The sequence below is a fragment of the Corvus hawaiiensis genome, chromosome 2 (genome assembly GCF_020740725.1).
Source record: "Corvus hawaiiensis isolate bCorHaw1 chromosome 2, bCorHaw1.pri.cur, whole genome shotgun sequence".
Classification (NCBI taxonomy): Eukaryota; Metazoa; Chordata; class Aves; order Passeriformes; family Corvidae; genus Corvus; species Corvus hawaiiensis.
The window spans coordinates 65079741-65100585 of NC_063214.1; the positions used below are offsets into that span (position 1 = coordinate 65079741).

Below are 20845 nucleotides of genomic sequence, written 5' to 3' on the forward strand. Positions count from 1 at the left end.
TGAAACTGCATAGCTCAATTAGGTGTAGTACAGAGATGCCAAAATATCTTCTGAAACCCCCAAACTGGGCTGTGATATCCAAATTTGTTCCCGACCTAAAAGCTATCCTGCCTCAAGTACACAAAGTAGACAGTCTAGACCTAATTCAAGTATTTTTATGTGCACTGTATTATAATGCACCATGTACACTCATCTCTTTTCTTAAAGCGTAAGAAAAGAGATAAGAAGAAAAACCTCTGGAATAATTATTTGCCTGTGCTGAAAATCTGCTGAGATTTCATTCCATTTCCCTGTTTATGACACTAAGTAGTCCTGATGTTATCTTTTCAATTTCTTATTTTATCGTTTTGCTATGCTACAAGGAGGAGAAAATCAAGAACAGCAAGTTTGAATAGTGTAGAATAAATTCCCTCTTCGTTTTCCAAATCCCAGTCTTTAGATTTTTTAAAACCTATGGCAAATACCGTCAAGCTTGTAGGGTCAGGTAACAGTTTTTATTTTATTTCTCTGGTATATGGAGTTTGATAATATCAAGAGACAAAAAAAAAAGCATGATAAAAACTCTTTCCCCCATGAAAATAAAAAACTTCACTATTACAAACAAAGTCTTCTTTTGAAGACATCGTGACAAACTATTGTAACAGAAACACCATGCTTCTAACTAGACAGCTATAGTCTCTCAAAGAAAGAAGTATACACTGGCTATCCAGTATATACTGGAAGTAATATCATCTAGGAAATTGCATAGATTTCACATAATTTTTCTCTTTGGTTAAAACAATTTTGCTTTAAAAAGTTGTTGGCTTTTTTTTCAAACCCAAAGATTACCATGCCAAGGATAAGAGCCAAACTACTTCACAGTGTATGCTGAAAGGGAATAGATTGATTAGCCCAGTATCTTCCAAAATCCAAATATTCTTTCCTGAAATTACTTAAACTGCAGCTTCTCATCTTGGATTTGTAAGCTATCTCACCGTAAGAAAAGAGGATTTGCAAACCAACCAGTTCACACTACTCCCGATCATTCAGTGGAAGCCTGGCTATCATCTTTCCTCTTGACATTCAGGCAAGAGCTGCACTTGACCCCTACATTTCCTTCCTTTATCACTCATGAACTCCAGGTTTGAGCCACCAAAAGGCCTTCTGAGGCTTCAAATTATTTTGCTTGGTGATTGGTGCAGATATTGCGTTAGGCATGTATGATGGAAATACACAAGACTCATCTATTTTTTGAATGAAACAAAGATACTGGATTTATCAAGCAACTTACAGGCACAAGCACTACTTCTGATACAACTTAACTGCTAATTTCCCTTTAGAGTATTCAAAAATTAAAAGTAAATCTTCCAAGTGTTCCCCACTTGCCACCCCAACAATAGGAAGAAGTTGAAGACACCCTTGTTTTCTCTGTATGTTTGCACCTTTGTAGAGCATTGGCTATAATGAAAAAAGTCAGGCAGAAACATAACTCCAGTATTTCTTCTACACTACATTTTTGTTCTGTTACAGCAAACACTTTAAAAAAATGAAACAAAATTCTCCCAAAAAAGGAAAAAATCCGAGAACATTAAGGAATCATGTTCCCTTCCTCACACATCAAAAAAATTAAGAGAAGTGCTCGAAAAATTTAATGAATAATGTTTTGTGCTTTCCCTAAATCTTTTGAACTACTGACTAAACAATGTTGCATTAACCAGACATCACTTGAGCCACAGAACAGACTCAGGTCCTGTTCAAGTCAGGAATCTGTTAGTATCTCAGATTTTGTCCCTAGTGAAGTCTTTAACTAGAGAAAACTCATTTTTAATGTGCAGCAGATGAAAATTTCCTACCTAATATTTACTTGTGGTTTACTTGTGGTTTCTTTACGAAAGATAATTCTTTTAAGAAAATATATGTGTGTGTGTATCTATCTATCTATTTAAAAAAACCCACAATATAAAGAGTTTTATGGTTGCTGTTCAGTGAATCTGCTATTCAGATCAAATTTCTAAAAGCCTCTGAAGAATGAGGCAGGAGTTCAGATACTACTTGTTCTTAACATTCAGAAAATATTCAGAAGTGAAAGAGACTGGTAAATTTATACCTAAAATCGTGTTTAACTAATATGGAAGAGACTTGAAAAGTGCTCTGAGAAGTGGCAGAATCTCTTTGCTACACATATAAACTTGGCAATTGTCTTCGAATGGGAAGTTTTGTGTGACTAAAAAATGAAAACACAAATATGGGTAAAGTGTTGGTAATTGACAACTCCCTTTGCAGATTTAAGATTTTTCACTGATAAATCTTCAGCTGACTGCTTTGACTATATAACTTGCCTGCTGTAGCTTTTGGAAATCTGGTTACCTACCTAGGCGTTTATGAAGGTGACATTTACTGCATGTGCAATTATGGAATATACAGTACCATTGCTTTCAAATGTCACCTCTTTGCTGCTGTTTTTATCTTGCAGAGAGTGTCCTTGCCTCCCTTGAGAGCCGTGACCTTATTCAACTAATACCAATGAACACTGGCAAAATATTTACAATAGCAATTAGCTCTTCTGAGTGTCTAATTTGACATCTTCAAAGGGTCGCGTTTTAGGAATGAAGTTGTCCAGCCTCTGGAGAAAAAGCCCCATTATAAGGTCCACTTTGTCTCAGGGTGGTACTTAAAATTTTTACTCTGACAAAGCTTGGGTACTCCTTTTTGTCTACATTATGTTCAGATATAATGCTTTATGATAAGACACTGGGTGAAGGATATGCGTGCAACCTTACTCATGAGAGTTGATAAGGGAAATCTCACAAGACTTTAACAAAATAGGGACATTTTTTGTAGGATTACCATTCCTCCTCACCTTTCTAAATACAGGTTGCCAGTGTATGTTTAGCTTATACTAAGGGCAAGATAGCATTTTTTTCGTCTAGATCAGTATTTTCACAGTAATAATATGCAATTACTACTAATTTGAAGTACCCTTTTCCACTCTTGACAGAATCTCCATCCATTTGTCAGCATTCCGCATTTTAAAATAAATAAATGATTAAATAAATGAGTGGTTTATACCCCTCTATGTCAGTCTTTATTTTAAGGAACATTTTGTTAGAAAAGGACTCAAAAAAAATTTCTCATTTTTCATTCTAAACTCTTCTTGTTGGCTGCCATCCCTTCTGACTTAGAAACTTTCTTCATTCTAACATTAAATTATGAGCGTGAGAGACTGCTAAAAACTCTGCATCAAAATTAATCTTTTTCCTAGATATTTTGGAAAGAAAATTCTTCAGGGATATTTTTGTGATGGTATGTGTTTGCAACTGTGAAAATGCAGAAATAGTTCTAAAGAAAGAAATAAAAATGTGTAAATTCACTTTCCTTGTCTGGATATTATTTTTTTTTTCTCACACATGCAAAATTGACTTTTATGGTCAGTTTCTTTGAACTCTGCTGTATGGTCTAGGAAAAAAACTATTATAAACAGTGTAGATGGTTCCAGGGGAATTATTTCTGTTAGAATAAGCAGCAATTTTACTTGACCTATGAAGTCAATATTGAAGTGAATATTTGGTCTTAAAATGGCGACGACTGAGAAACATTTTTTAATACAAATCCTATTAAATGTTTTCATTTCATAACAGTGCCTACAGTTATTTCATGTCTTCTGCTGAGAAAACTTGTCTATTGAATAAAACTTCACAAAGCTTTACAAAAAATTTACAAAAAACATGCACAGTGCCTTCAAAGCAGTATCTACCGTGAAGGACTGCTAATGCTCAAGAGGGCGCCTTTACTGCTACCATGTTCTGGGGAAAATGTTATCTTCATGGGTAGCTTCTTCACTGTTAGGTACTTCCGAATGTTCACTACATACAGTTGAGGAAAAGACAGCAACATACACAGACTTAAGGAAAAATTAGGTTGAAATGCCAATCATAGCTTGCTGTCATATAAATGATGAAATAAAAATGACCCCTACGTGGCCACACTGTTTCAAGAACTAAGATGAGCTTGAGCTCTCTGTCAGCTCTGCTTGTCAAAAATAAGGTAGCAGAGACATTAATATGAATACCAGATGACAGTTCTATTATAAATATGAGATGAAAAGAACCCAACAACATGAAGAAAAGGTTTCCTTATGTTTAATTGGGACACAATGACATTGCTACATAAGGGTTTTATTTAACAAAAGTCTTTAAAATGCTTCAGACTACATGTGACATGAAAATTATTCTATTGTGTATAGATTTACTTAACAAACAGCTACAACAATTACAACCATCTCTTACCATGGAAGTTTGATCTCAATATAGAAACAAGACCTTTTTGTCACCTTTAGAAATGTAATCCACAATGCAATTACTGATTGTGACAGAAAGATTTCTTTCAATCTCTGCAGTCTCAAAAAGCAATCTGTATTTTTTTACTTGCATTTTATTATAGCTTTTCTTTACTCACAGCATTTTTAATACCATTTGCTTGTAACAATAAGCTCTTTTTGCTGCATTTGACGTATGTGTTTATATGCAATCAAAGCTGCATCTCAAATTTGTATTAATGCAATTCAGGTAGCATTAGCTTGGCTAATGCTACTGCAAATAAATGCGTAGCCATAGCAGCAGAGAACTTGATGCAGGCTGAAAAACCTGACCAAAAACTTAGTGAATAATGCAGCTTTCTGTGCTGCAGTGGGCTCTGCCCTGCCTTGGATATGCAGCTCCATGTATCTGAACTTCAGTAGCATGAAATAAACATACAAGCTGCAAATATGCCTTGACTCTTGCCGTAAATAATTGACAAACTTGGATCAGGCATAGTTACTAGTTGCTTGAAGTGATCTTCTAATGCGCAAAATCCTGATCATTGAAAATTAAGTGCTTTCTTCTGTTCCCTAAATAAAATAAAAGAACTCCTCTGTTAGATGCTATTGAATCCTAAGTACACCACTAAAACTACACCCATACTCTGCTTTTGTCAAACAGTGCTCTGAATTGGAATTACAGCAAAAGCATATACCACAATATTTACTGCAGTCTTTGGCCCTTTGTACTTAAAGCAAACTGTAGCATTAACAGGTAGTTTTGCACATAGATGCAATTCAGTTGGTAATTAAAAAATACAAAACATTATATATACATAATATACAACATAATATACCAATCCTATCTATGTCAACTAAAATCTAGTATATATTATTTGCATTTTTAAGGCATTAAAACATTTCCAAGATTTAGCAATTCCAAATGTATATTATTTCTGTTAGTTATGCAGCAGAACTTCTACTCCACAAGAAATACTGTGATTTGATGGGCCTTGTCACAAGCATAAAAAATACAACTGGTAATTCTGACAACAAAAATAGGGCAGATTTAAACTTGACAAAACCTATATATCATGTTAGAAAGAGGCGTTCTGTTCAATAACAGAATAATGCAGTAGGATTGAAAATAAAATAAGAAACATTTAGCTATCATGGGATGCAGCATGAGAACCAGTATTCCTTTTTAATCAGAAGTATCAGCTGAACACTACTAGAGCTTTCAGGGGAGCTCAACAGATCATGAAGAGAAAAATGGCCCATGCAATAGCTAGCATTTCACTAAATTTATTATTCCTCTTTTTTTCTTTTCCCTTAAGCTGTCTATTTAGTTAAAGGAAACAATTTCAGTTCTCAGTTCTAGACCTAAGCAGCATTGGCTTGTTCCTCTGTATTACTCTGTTCTACAGGGTTTAGTTAAGCCTGAAAAGCACATTCCAGTTTGGTATCTTATGTAACATTGTACTGAGGGTGACACTGGTAATGGTTAGAAAAATTTCCCTCCTGTTGGGGCCCTCCTTCCCCTGCCATGGAGCCCTGGGAGAGGGGCCCTGAGGGGAGGCACGGGTTTCCCTGCCCCTGCTCAGCCTCGTTCCCCATTGGTTGGTTTGTGTTCCCCTGTGTGGGAAGGACCCTCGGGTCCCGTGACTGGAACAGTTCCTCGGCAGAGCCCCGGCCATGCGGCTGGAGAAATAAACATCTCTCTGAAACAGCTAGCAAGAATCTGTCCATATACATTCTTTCCGCGGGCCTCGTTGTCTGATACACGTGTTGCAGTATCCCCACTGTAACACCGTCCTGCTTCCATTTATATGACAGCTATGGAGAAAGTGTGCATTCAGGCTGTATTTCTCTCCCTAGTCATGCCCTGTGAGACATGGAACCAGTTTCCTGTCCCATGTTTGTGTGGGATAGAGTTAATTTCCTCCCTAGTAGCTGCTACAGTGCTCTGTTTTGAACTGAGTCTAAACACACTGATGATTTAGTTGTTGCTCAGCAGTGGGATGGGATGCTCACATGCTCTGCATGTGCCCTGCTCAGTGACCAGGGGCACAAGAAGCTGGGGGGAGAGCAGAGCTGGGACAGCTGTCCCAAACTGGCCGAAGGGATATTCCATACCATATGGCATCAGGCTCAGCATGCAAACTGAGGAAGTTGGTCAGGAGATGTTGGTTGCTGGGAAGAGACCGGCTCGGCACTGGTCAACGGTGGTGAGCAATTGTGTTGTGTATCATTTGTTTCTCTTGTGTTCCATTCCTCTCCCTCCCTCTACTTTTCATTCCTCCTTCTCCTCCTCCTCCTCTTCCTTGTTGTTATTATTATTATTATTATTATTATTATAATTTTATTTCAATTATTACACTGTTCTTTTCTCAGCCCATGAGTTTTACCTTTTTCCATCCCACCAGGGAAGACAGAGCGTGTGGCTGGGAAGTACTTAATTGCCAGCTGGGCTTATAACAATACTTATGCTTGGGTCTGATTTGGCCTCCACTTTTTAAAGAGAAATATCTTTAATCATAAAGAGTAAACTAGATCTTATTAATTTCGTTGGTTGTGTTTTGAAACAGAAGAGATTAGTTATCTAATGTTGATGGCATCTGCCCAACAGAGATTACTACACTCTAAAGGATTCAGGACAGACATTTCAAGTCATGGCTTGTAATTGTTTTTGACTGCATGATGAATCCTAGGTATGAATCTGCAGTGTGCATTAATAGAGTATATCTACATTAAGTGAATCTGTTAGTCTCAGCGGAATAAACAGTAACCAAACCAACGAAAACCAGCAGAGAAGCAAACAGGAAAGTGCTTGAATTGCTACTTAAGGACTTCAGCAATCTCCACATATTTTAGCCTTACAGTAAGACAGTGGCTTTTTTTCCATGATATGAAATTTGGCATCCATTTGAAGTTTTAGGTTGGGAAAAAAATAACGAAAAACCAAGCCAATACTTCTGTCTAATGACATATCCCAGTTTTTCTGAAGTTGGCTGAAGTCACAGACTTTTTGCTTGTATGGTGTATGTGTAATCGACCATTATATAGAGCATTCATCACTTATTATACACATAGAAAGAATAGGCTATTGAGTATCTATATATCAGATATAAAGTGCAAGAAAAAATGATACAGAGAAAAATACTAACATATACAATGTTGAACTAGGAAACAGAAAATGAAAGAAACTTTATAATAATTCCTGTCTTGACTGACCACATTAACTTCATTAAGGTTACTATTACTACCCAAAATTGACTTTGACACTCAGGGTATAGCATTCATTCTAGACAGTATGTAACCTAAGTGACCATACACTTCTACTAAAAAGAAAAAAAAGGCTTTGAACTCACCATAATCTACACCAGGTTTAGTGCTCTGTTTGGCTCAAGATAGGAAGATGCAACATGTAGATATTGTGACAAGTGTCAACAAATCAAAAACATGCTAATGAATTCCTTAAAAGCAAGCTCAGAGCTTTACTATCCTGTTCTTGAGCTAACAAGACAGATGAAAGAAATGCTGAATTCATTTTAAAATGTCTTAGAATTAGAGTGTCTCAAAATGCTCTATGGAAAAAATTACTTTGGTAAAAAGAACAAAAAATCCAAGCATTTACTTTTACTCTTCTCCCCAAATTAGATATCTGAACTTCAAACTTTAGCACCAATTACATCCATCTGATGTACAAATCTATCCATGTTTAGACTAAGATTTTTCAGCATTAAAATTTTGGTGAGTTGTGTTTGTTTGTTTTTGTTGTTTTGATTTTAATCGGAAACATGGACATAATATTTGACCAAAGGCAGTTAGTTTGAAAACTGGAAACTACAGTCTGTCCACAGACAGCTACCTAGATGGAATGTGCTGATAAGAAGCAGTATTCAATACAGCTGCTCATACAAGCAGAAACACTTACAGGATAAATCCAGATGTGGTCTATAGTCATTACTGAAATATCAATATGTTATGTGCTAGACAGGTACCTGTCAAACATACTTGATTTCTCTTTGATCCAGTTTCTGTAATTATCTACAAACTGTCCTTCCAGCTCTATTTTCTTCAATTTTGTGTTTATAATGCCAAATTCAATGGTTTTGGGGTTTTTTTGTGCTACAGTCACTTAGAAAAATAAACATGAGGTATAATTAATATAATCAATTTTATGACATATGCTTTATAAAACCCACAGTGCATTTAAATATCAAAAACCAATGCGTTCTGCTTTAAAAACTAAGAAAGAAGATTTTTTTTCCCCTATTTAAAATTTCTCTTTAACAGAGGCACTAGAAATATAAACTTTTTCCTGAGACCACTAGTCATGAGCAACTGAGTCACTCTGGACTCCTGAAGCTTAATTAAAACACAGCTAATATAGTAATATTCTGTAGATTGTCTACCTAACAAAGTTAACAGGCACCCACACCTGCATTGTAACTTTTCTTGTATAACAAGTCCTACTGATTACCGTGAGATAGTTCAGCAGTTTACAAATAAACATTTACTATAACTTTGTTGGTACAACACCCCTTTGGAACTATACTGGTAAATGATAGCTTAAACCATTCCAGCTATAGCATCAAGAAAACCAAGAGAATGAAACACAGAATGAATGTCAAAAGTTCTCTGATTCAGTATAATAAGCACTTAGTGACACTTAGAACATTACACAATCTCTGCTTTCTACTACAGTTCCATAAGCCCTAAAAAAACTGCATAATAATTCTTAAGGCTTATAAAAGTGCTACAGTTTAAAAACATAATCAAAATTTAAATAACTGAAAATCCCACAAATGATAGAAGAGCTTTGCAGAGTAATCAGTAAGTATAGTTTCAGGATGTGATATTCAGACGATTCTTAAAAAGCAAGTTCTGATATGGTTTAGTACTCCACTAACGTACAAAACTGAAAAAATAATCACAGCAGTCTTGAAAGCACAGATCAACTACATAAGCTAAGCTAAGAAGTGCATGCAATTCATGAATATGGTTCATTACCATGGTTACAAGCTTTCAGCACAGGCCGCTGTGTGGCTGGACTGAGATTTTGCGGTATGTCTGCAAAAGCAAAGAAACAATGGAAATAAAACACCTGTTTGAAAGCTACCAGAGTATTACAACATTACAAAGCAGAACCATTTAGAAGTTAAGTATTTCTTGGACTAAATGACAGTTATATACCAGAGAAATAATTTGACTCAGACTCACCTATGAAGCAAGATAGCTTTTACTTCCACCATACAACTACAAACCCTAAAAAGTTAAAGTACATGTGGCTGTATTGAAAAGTCTTGTCATAATGATCAGGCTATAGTAAGTTCAGTACATTAATTTCCAGTCTTACTGACATAAGCAACAGTCTGAACACCCCTGAAAACAGTCATTGCATGAACAAAATAAACATGACAGTATTTAAATTCTAGAGCACTGGACCCATAATGCTTTTAACTTTCTCTGGAAAATAAAATCTAAAATAGAATATTCACCTTTCGACCTTGGTGTCCTTTTCCTTCGGTCTCTAAAAGCTGCACCTGACTGCAAGGCCTCCAACAGGCTATCCATCACTCCAGTCTCCTCACCTTCTGTAAAGGAGAAAGAAGAAACCCTCTAGGTTACCATAGCAATATCAAAGCATAAAGAATAATACCGACAAAAACCAATAATAATGGATACCAATGGTATTATTAAAACTATTTATTTCAAAATTTGACCAGTGCTTTAATATTTACAAATTGCTCTCTTGTAATTAACCACAACAGATTCAGTCTTCTACAGATTGAACTAGGCCAAATTTTATTCCGCTCATTTCACATTCCTCTTTCTCTATACAGAAAGTCAAGCACAGTTTTAAGTGAAATGTCATTTCACTCATATTTTCATTTCAGTACCCTTCTACAACTGCAAATAATCAGTCTCATGTCAGCTTTCAAGAGCTGTCCCTTATATGATTTGCTACATTAGACAAAAGATCATTCAGTTATTGTTGTATAAAGTTGAAATTGTTTCTCAGCAGGAAGCTGAGTGAACAATACTGGACCGGATAGGATACAGTGATATCCATAGGTAGCTTTAATCAAAAGCCATTTTCCATTCACATTTAATAACCTCTGGCCAATATTAAATAATTGATGTAGTTCAGGAAAATTCTGTTTATCAAATTACATGCTTATAATGCCTAATATTATACCCATGTGTATAATAACCCCCAAAAGAATTATGAACGTTACTCTGAGATGATAACCAAATGCAAGTATTAAACAATCTTCCTTAAATAAACACATCAGAAAGTGTTAGATTTTTGAATCTTGTTACCCCATTGTATGTATGCATGGGAGGACAAAGAACAGAATTCCAGGGATTAACTATACAACAAAAAATCTCCACAGAGGAATAAAGAATTCCATGACAGAAATCTCATTACACCCCACTGCACAAAACTCCCTAGCTCAAGACACATCTTGGATAGAGTCAGCAAGTACTGCTGACAGTGAATATGCAAATCAGGATCTAAAGTACCTGGTGCATATAACAAGATGCCAAGTACAGGAGGACAATCACTGCCCTGGTCCTGCTGGCCACACCATTGCTGATACAGGCCAGGATACCATTGGCCTTCTTGGCCACCTGAGCACAGCTGGCTCATGTTTATCCGCTGTCAACCAGCAAGCCCAGGGCCTTTTCCACTGGGCAGCTTTCCAGCCACTCTGTCTCCAGCCTGTAGTGTTGCAGGGAGTTGCAGTGACCCACATCCAGGACCCAGCACTTGGCTTTGTTGAACCTCATACAACTGGCCTCAGCTCAGTGATCCATCTTGTTCAGATCCTTCTGCAGAGCCTTTCTGCCCTCCAGAAATTCAACACTTGTCACCGAGCTTGGTGTCATCTGCAAACTGACTGAGGGGGCACTCAGTTATTGACAAAGATACTAAACAGGACAGGGCTCACCACTGAGCCCTCTGGAAGGCTACTCATGGCCAGCCATCAGCTGGATGTAACTCTGCTCACTACCACTCTTTGGGCTCAGCCATCCAGCCAGCTTTTTATCCAGGAAACAGTAACCTTTAGTTCTTCTCTTTTCTCTATACTCTGTAGTACCAGACTAGTGTTCAACCTCAGACAGAAGTACTATACACAAAACCCAATAACTGAAAATTAGCAAATAAATCATAATTTTGCCTAACATTTGTATATATGGCAGGTATAGAATAAACATGAAGACTGAAATACAGAATGTTTTTGCTCTTTGCTTTGTGTTTGGTATAACATGCTTTATTACACTGAAGTTTGCTCTCTTATGACTAAGGGACTATCACAGCTATTATTATTACTTGGAACATACCTTATAAAAAAATTACTCAGACTATGCCTTCAGCTTCCTATTCGTTTGTTCAGGTTTGGTTTTTGGTTAGTTTTTTTTTGCTTTGTGGGTTTGTTTGTTTTTTTTTTTTTGGTGATTTTTTTTCTTGTTGGTTTGGTTGGGGGGTTTTTGTTAGTTGTTTAACTTTCCTTTCTCCATCGGATGTCGTGCAATTCTCTAAGATACTAATGTCTGGAATGAATATAGTCAGTGAATAGTTTCAAACCTATGTGATGCCTGAAGAAATTTTGAGCCAAGTCATTAGTTACATTAAGGAACATGAATGCAGGAGGAAAGCTTATAAACATTTTGGATAACAGCAATTCAAAAAAGATTGAATAGTATCAGTCACCAAAATGATACCATTAACATCTATGGAAAAGAGTTCATAAGTTGGTTTTTTTTTTATGAAGTAGGAATAACAGGAAAATTTTCAATGCTATTTCAGCACATCATCTGTTTCCTCTTAAGTCTGTCCAAGACTACTGCGGATTTCACAGTCATTTCAAAAACTTAACAACCTTCAGTAATAAAAAAATCCTGGTTACTATAAAAAGGCTCATCAAATAAATTTAAAAAAAAGATTTAAAATAATGAAACAGAAATATTGCAAAACCAGAACTTCTTGTAGTAAAGCTGTAACATTTTTATGGGTACTATCTGTTTTTCACACTTATCTGAAATATTCTGGTAGGCACAAAGTGGATTACAGATTAGTGCATCCACTGACATGCAAAACAGTATTAGAAGAATAAATTTTAGTAGATTGAAACTTGAATTAAAAAACTCCTCTAACAGTTGTCCTGTATACATGGATGTATTGAAACAAGCTAACCACTGCAAATAAAAACATCCATAGTTAACAATCTTTGTACCCAAAACATGTAGAAAGCCTGGTTTTCAAACTCCTACAACTTCAGTAGGCTCCAAATTCTGGTTTCTGATACCTACATCAGCAGCTGACTGTGACAACTTCTATCAAGTTACGCTGGTAACTATCAGTACCCACACCATTAATAATGTTGTTCAAGTGTCTATGATGGGAAGATTAAGAAATGAGAATCTACCATGCAGTATTTGAGAAATCTTTTGAATTACCTTGGGAGAGCTGTATACAACATTCCTACCATGATAGTACAGGAGTCACAAATCCTGTTCAATATTAACAGGTCCTATGGGACCTTTAAATCGGCTTTCACAAGCTGTTGCAGATGACTGGCACCAGTCCCAACTGGATTCCTAATTAGTCAAGTGCATGAATCTTTTGACATCATGGAACTAGGAATTGTAGTTGGCTTGCAGATAGCTACATAGTCCACAGTAATTCCTTTGAGAAAAATATCCTTTTATGATTTAAATGATCTCTTTTCCCTCAATTGCAGAATAGAAGATTTAAACACTTTTTAATATCATACCTAATTAAAACTCATACAACTGTATTTTAAATACCATCTAAAGGAGAAGTAAACTTCCCAAAGTAGCCAGTGAGTCTTGCCCTTGACATTTCAGTGCTAAGTCAGATATAAGCTACCTAATTTCATAATTACATCTTTTAAAATGTTAAGAATATTGAAGACCCTTCTCTTCTAGTGCACTGAGTATCATTAGCTTTACATGTACATTATAATGTCTTAAAATGACAGCAACAGATACTGAAGTTAGTAGTGACACCTGCGTTTTATGTACTTATTAAAGAACAAATTATATATACCATAATTCCAGGAGCAGTAGTCCACTGATATGATAGAATCACAAGTATCATTAGCAATATGGTTTTATAAAAAGAGTGCTGTAACAAGATTATTTTGAAAGAAAAATGTTTCATTTTTACAGTTCCCCTGAACCTCTCCAATATAAAATAAATCACAGAACACTAGGACTCCAAAAGTTCACTTTAGCAGAAGAAAACATAATAACATGCCTGTTTCCTCTTACACAGAATCAAAGCTCTATTCAGCTACTCCTCTCACAAAAGACAATACTCAGAAGTTTCAGAAAAGGCAAACTAGGGATTCTTTAGCATGGTTTCTGTTGATGTTGCTTGCTCATTCTGTACACTTAAAGAGATTTAGCTACAGGAGCTTTGACAACCATCTTCCACCTGCCTCTATTTATGGCATCTACATACAGCTTTTTGCTATACTGTAACGAGAAGGACCAGCTCCTAAATCCACACACTAAGTTTCATGTGAAACTAAAACCACACAACTTGGACAAATATATACCTTAAAAAGAGACCCTATAGATTTCATAGCTGTAACAGAAGGAAAAGGCTGCAAAACCTCAAGGGCTACTTCTGAAGTTATCTGGACAGCCAAGTTTAATTATATTTGTATCATCTTTGATGTAACTCCAAGCCAGCACTCAAGCTTTTATATAATTTAACAACAAACCTGGAGTGCTGAAGCCATCAGATTTGTTTTCCTCATCTCAAGAATTAAGACTTGCTCTCAATTCAGGAAGTACCAGAATTGATACTTTTTTACTCTTGTTTGCTAGAATACAAACTGCTTTTTTTTTTCCCTCTTCAGCTCAGGACATAATTCACATTGGATATACTGTACCCAGTTTTTGACTGACTAAAATGTAAGTCTCCTTCCAGGTTTAGCTCCATCATGTCTTGTCCATTTATGTACAAAACTTTCAGAGGCAAATAATTAACCAGGCTTGGGACAGTGACAGCTGAGATGTTTCCAGACTATTTTCACAAGGAAGAAAAAAAGAAAATTACATATTTTAACTTTATTAATGTTGTATCTTTACTTTAAAGGCATCATGAAAAGTCCTTTATATTTGTTTGTAGAAGGATTGATTTTGACTAGTACAGCCTACAAAGCACTGCTCAGCTGACTAGAGGTCTCCATCTGAGTAAAATTTGAACATTCTCTGAACAAAATCACAAGAGGAAAGCTTTAGCCATGCTGTAGTCTTGAATGATTTAGGCTCCAGTAAGCAGAACAGCAGGTCACAAAGAGGAAGATCATTTAAGCCATGAGTGCAGCAGTGAGCTCCAATGTTTTGGATGTGGGTTCCATCTTTTCAGTCTCAGAGTGTAAGGCAGCCAAATTCTGTGAAGTATTCACAGTGCTGACATGAACAACTTCTAGATCTTGCAGCCATACATATAATCAGGGCAGAAGTCTTTTTGAAGGCTTTTACATTGTAAACATAAAAATATAAAGCAACCTTAATATTTTAATGTAACGTGTTTAGCAATGACTACCTAAACTACCACTCTTCATTCCAATGACATCCAGATACAATTTTACAAAGAAATTGTGGGTGGATGGTAAGTCCAACTTTGTCCAGAAAATGAACAGGATATATAGACTGCAACTTGAACTTGTTCTAAGGCTTTGAACTTTTTCTGGTAAAAGCCATAGCAGCAACCAGATAATCTTAATTGACAGGTGAGTTAAGGAATACATGACTATCAGTCTGATTTTCAATAACAGTGCACAAACTAGAACCACGACCCAGGGCCAGCCCCAAAAGCCCTGAGCATTCATAAGGCTGGGAGAAATACATAAATCCATGCCTTACCTTTGGCTGCAAGTCTCCCTTCCCCCATGTCCAGCTGCTTGCCCAGCCCAAGACCCCTGAAGTGGCTGGGAGATGCTGGAGGCTGTGCTGATTGGTCTCTGTTACCCCTGCCCACCCACCCCATCCTCCACTGGCTGTAACCCCCTCTCCCTGCCCCGCTAACACCCCCTGGCAGATGTGCTATTGGTTACTGTATGTTTTCCATGCCCGTTTGGCCGGGGTACAAACTGCGGTCCCCGGCCCCACGAGGGCTCTCTGGCACTCTCCACGCAGACCCTGGATCAAACCTCTCTTCCCCCACGTGGAGCTTCTGCGTTTTATCTTTCCTCCTTGCGTGCATCAGCCAGCGGGGTGTGAGGTGAACCTGAGCTAAGGCTTTGCCCGTCTCCCCCGCACGCCCGGGAATGGACTCCTCTGCCCGGACTCGGAGCAAGCAGCAGTCTTGCACAGTCCCCAGGACACTGCCAGCCAGCACAGGACTATGCAACCCAGAACAAAGGGGTTCCTTTGACATTGATATAATTTTGGAAGAACCTTGTAATACAGCAAGAAAATTTCCAATGTACAGTTACAAAGCAGAAACAGATGCCAAGTGTGCCTTGGATGGACTGGCTGAAGGGACAGCTCCTTTTAGATTTAGAAGTATTAAATCCAACTTCAGAAAAATATCACTATTTTCAGTGACTTCAGGCAAAAGACACATAACAACCCTTCCCAAAAATAAAACACGTGCACATGCCTCATATTTCACATCAACACTCTAGTCCAGTACCGGAAGAGTTACATTTCTTACTTATGCCCAACACAAAGTAGAAAGCCTTTGATAGTGCTTCAGAGCCCTTGGCAAGTATACTCTAAAAAAGGTATGATTTCTCCTAATGGCTGATGAACCCACTCCGTAAATCTAGCTGAGAAGAGTAGGTTTCATGCCATCCTGTTTGCTCTTGATAAATCGGTCCATTGTTGAGCTTTCCTAAAGTGCTTTTATGGTTTAGAAATAGATACATTTTGACTCTAAGCATATGAACAAAGAGGACCCCAAGCTCCATAGAGCTTAAAACAAGTTAAATTCAAACTAAAACTCCACCCTTCATGAACTCTGAAAGACAGCAGTCCCTTTTAAATCAGCTGTTGAAATTAAAATTGTTATCTAAACCAATTTAATTTAAGATAGCTCATACCAAAAAACCAAAAGGTAAGCTGTGGTAAGAGGTGGTTCTGTACCAGAGATACAAAAATACTTCCGTGGTGTAAGGTACCAATTTCTCCATCTCAGCTGGATCACAATTTCCTATTTAAGTAATGGGACTAAGAGTGAAATCATCTTAATATTGAGCTTTTTAATAAAAATGTTACTAAAACATTTCTGATGTTCATTGTGAGTCTGTAACTCCCTTCTTTCTATGACAACAGAAAAAAGCCACTAAACTCACAGAGTTTTTCACAGAGACTATCCAGTTTTATTTATATTGGTGCCAGATCCAGTAAAATTACTGGAAGAACAAGTGTTTCTGAGACAGATCCAGGTAAACCGGACTTATAAAAGAATGAACAGAATGCCAAGCCTTTGAAGTGGTATATCCCCAGGACTAGATACTGGGGATAATACTTATTACACCTTCCTTCATGACTTGAATGATGGAATAGGGTACACTCTGATCGAGTTTGAACATGGTGCAAAATTCAAAATAATGGCTGACCCAACAGATGATTGTGCTGCCATTCAGAAGAACCTTGAAAAGTTGGGGAAATTGGCACATAAGCATCCTAATGAAATCCAACAAGAGATCTGTATGTGGTGAGGTGAAACCTCATACAGAAGCACAGGTGGGGGACTAACTGGCTGGAAAGCATCTTTAAAAAAAATAATTGGGGATTCTGGTGAACAACATATTGATCATGAGTCAGTATTGTGCCTCTGTGGCAAAGATAACCAAAGAAAAGCATTACCAGCAGGTCACAGGAGGGCATCCTTCCCCTCTACTCAGCACTGGTGAGACTTACCTGCAGTGCTGAGTCCAGCTCTGGATGCCCCTGTACAACAGAGACACAAACATATCCAAGCAAACTCAAGGGCCACGAAGATGCCAAAGGGATTAGAGCACCTCTCATATGAGAACACGCTGAGAGAGCTAGGACCATTCAGCCTAAAAAGGGAAGGCTCCGGGGGATCTTATATATATAAACACCGGTGGGGAACTGTGTGTGGTGTAAAGGTGACTGTGCCAGATTAATCTTAGAGATGCCCAGAGTGAACAGTAGGCAAAGAGCACAAACTGATTACAAAGAGGTTACCTTTTCACTGAAGTCCACTGAATTTTGCATACACACCTACTCTCTCACCAACTCAACAATACAGGATATTCTAGTAATGCATTTTATATTGCATTACCTGATAATACTTTTAAAAGCCAGTTTGAAGACTCAATCCTTTTATAGCCCTTTTCCTATTCACTTGGGATGCCGTGCCTTTTTAGTGGGAAAAAAAGCCTGCTAAATTGAGAACAATGCTAAGTTTCTTTTAGTTGTATTTAACCATTTATAACTAAAACAGATCAGCCTTAAGCACTCAGATATCTAAGGCTATGATTTGAAAGGACAGCTAATAGCAAGAACTATTGTTTGCATATGAAAAAGTCAGTCAACACGTTTTACTATTAATGAGTTTCTCATTTTCTTTATGTATCCATATGTCTCCAATGACACTGACAGGAATACAATCAATCTGCCTTCTAAACTAGCCAAAAACTAGTATTTTCATGTTGGAACCCTGGGTTCAGATAATTTCAGTCTTTCAATGCTGACAGGCAATGATCCTCAAAAGCACACTGCATCTGACCTGAGGCCTTGGGAAAAACTTCTCAAATTATGTGATAGCACTGAGATTATTGCTGTGTAATTAAAGTTATATCACTGGGTGGGATATGTAGAGATGTAGAAAAATTAGGTTTATGGGATATAGCAACAATATGGAGAAAAGATTTTGAGTGTGGATTAGTTCTTTTTCTTTCCTCCTTCTTCTTCACAAATCTGGGTGTTCTGGTACTGGTTCAAAAAACCTGCAGTGCAGATCATAAATGTTTAGTTACTGGATTATAAGTAGAAATAAATTAGTTGGCATTCCCTAATTGGATAGATTGGACTTTAAAAGACCTTGGAAGGTAGCACTCGGGGGCAATTTCCACCTTGTTAACTTAGAGGCATATCCCATGCAGCGGTGCTATAGATAAGAAATAATAAACATCAATTAGAAGAAGAACCCTGCGTCTCCTGTGTTTTAATCCGAACTCTGAGTAAAAGAACTCGCGAGACAGAGGTAAAACAAAAATAGAAAATACAACATTTTCATTCATTTTTTTTCACAGAGGGAAAAAATACAAATATCTATTATTGAGATTAATTAATTACAATTTCATTTAGAAAGCAGTAAGAACAACTATAGGAGCATTCTTAATTGAACATAACTTCTTAAAAGAAGATATGGAGCTGAACACAAAACACCTGTGTGGGTATATATGAACATCTTGTCTCTTGGTTACTGTGCGCCTCTGAAGGAGCTTATTTAGCACAGTACTATTTCCATTTAAATTTATAAACAGACAATAAATTAGAAAATAAACACAATGATGACTCATATTGAAAGATGTACTACAGAGATGAGGCGCTCAAGGAAATTTTCAAATTAAATAATTTTTCACCAGTGAAGTGATAAAGTTCTGACTGGATTACATGACTGAGCTTACTCTAAGGAAAACTTCTGGACAGCTTGGGGTGGGAAAGACCCTTTGGTCTTAGGTTGGGGAGCTATAAACGCCTAAGAATACCCAGGAAAATCAGATCAACAGCCCACCTACCCCTGCATCCTTTGTGCACTAGTAGCCAATAGCAAACATCTATACAAAGGACAGGATAAATATATCATTACATTTCTAGAATGCTCTCTTGGTCTCCAGCTGTTCATGATTCAAGACTTTGTATTTGAATTTAGTAGCCTTCAATAGAGAGAAGCTGCCAGAGAAATCAAGTAATTTTTGTCAGCAAGCTTCAGAGCAAGAATATTTTGGTATGCAGTAACAACACTGTACTTCTGTACAACCGCTGAGGTAGTGCTGAGTGAAGATAAGCGTCAATGCAAACAGCATAGAAATAGAAGCAGCCGCAGACTCAGTTTGAAGGAAGAGTCAGAGACATGACCTTCCCATGAGCTAGCTTTCCAACAATTACAGAGGAGGTTCTTGGCTCTTTTACAACCTTGGACTGAGGAAAGTAAAAATAAAGCATATCCTCCAGTGCTTTGGTAGGGATATTTATTCCTCCCTTCCTCTGCAACTTAAGAGAAGAAACTTTTGATGATACAGAAAAAAAACAGAGAGAATAAAAGCATCACACAGCAGCAGTGAGAGTTTAGAGGACTCTGATGTCTACCTCCTTGCAGAAATGTGAGGTAGTATTTGGAGTAGGAAATGCCTACTCAAATCAAAACCGACTATCTGTATAAATGTTAGAGCTCCTAATCCCAAAGATGTCTCCAGAGATTGTAATTGCTTTTCATGGTAATGCCATTTTAAGTTTGCAGCATTGTTTTCACATTTGTTTACAAATTTTACTGCTATAACATATAAAGCAAGCCTTATGAGAATATTCATCTACAGACAACATTTTATTGACCCATAATTTTTTCGACGGCTCTGTTCGTTCTGATTATTTTTCTCTCTTCCAAATACAGCTGCTATTTATTTTTCCCTGGACTTTGTGTAAACCTCAGTTTCACAAACGTTTTTCAGTTGCTATCTCCAAAGAGTCCACTTCTAAGTAAAATTTTCAGAAGGAAAATAATTGTTTCTTCCAAACAACTAGCTCTTTTGGAGCTACTACATAGTACAAACTAATAGCATCTGCTGCATTCTGAGTCCATGGGCTGCAAATAAGGGCATGAACCTCCACGTTCCAGAAAACTTAGCACCTTTGACACCTTGTTAGAGCATAACCTGTGACTGCTAGTTGTTGATTTAAATTAATATACATTCAAATTAGTCCTAGTTTTTTGCACTAAAAACATCCAACTCTGTGAACAGGTAAGGTTTTGCTGTATCTCATCTTTTGCTGTGGCTTCAGATGTTTTACATCAGATGTATCACATTGAGTCTTTTAGGTTTTTTTGATTAAACATACCTGTGTTTTGTCATTCTCTGGAACCTTTTTCAAGCATGAATGTGCCAATTATTCTTGAGGGAACATCTGTTCTCGGTAATTTACCCAGATTTATACTTTACTGTCAAAACAATACAATTGTAGCTGAAAAACAACCTCCATACTTAGAGAAATATCAAGTGACATCTCCTTTCTCATATGTATGACTTTCTTCTCTTTTTGTAAACAGACATTATGCAAAAATTAGATCTACTCTCCAAACTCGTAATGGGCTTAATACCAATTTCCAGTAAGTGTTAATGTGAGTAAGTACTGAGTAAGCAACTCTAAGAGGTCTCAGAGTTCCTTCTGCCATTGTAATTTAACAGAAGAGGAAGAGATTACACTCCTCACAGCTATGGAAAAGAGCTATTTCCCACTGGCCTCCTAATAAAACTGATTCTTAAGAATGAATTCAAATAACAGAAGATGACCTCAGGAATCCTCTTGGTGAAGAGGGTC

General features: G+C 37.0%; 1 protein-coding gene across 4 annotated transcripts in view; it reads right to left on the reverse strand.

The window, feature by feature from the left end:
- The window catches only part of DIAPH3 (diaphanous related formin 3), a 210119-nt gene that overhangs the window by 46763 nt on the left and 142511 nt on the right, over positions 1–20845 (reverse strand). For all 4 annotated transcript variants that reach the window (XM_048295463.1, XM_048295462.1, XM_048295461.1 and 1 more), the window contains 2 exons: positions 9781–9876; positions 9293–9352 (listed from right to left, as the gene is read on the reverse strand). In XM_048295463.1, coding sequence (XP_048151420.1) covers positions 9293–9352; positions 9781–9876 — 156 coding nt within the window. The remainder of the gene's footprint in view (positions 1–9292; positions 9353–9780; positions 9877–20845) is intronic.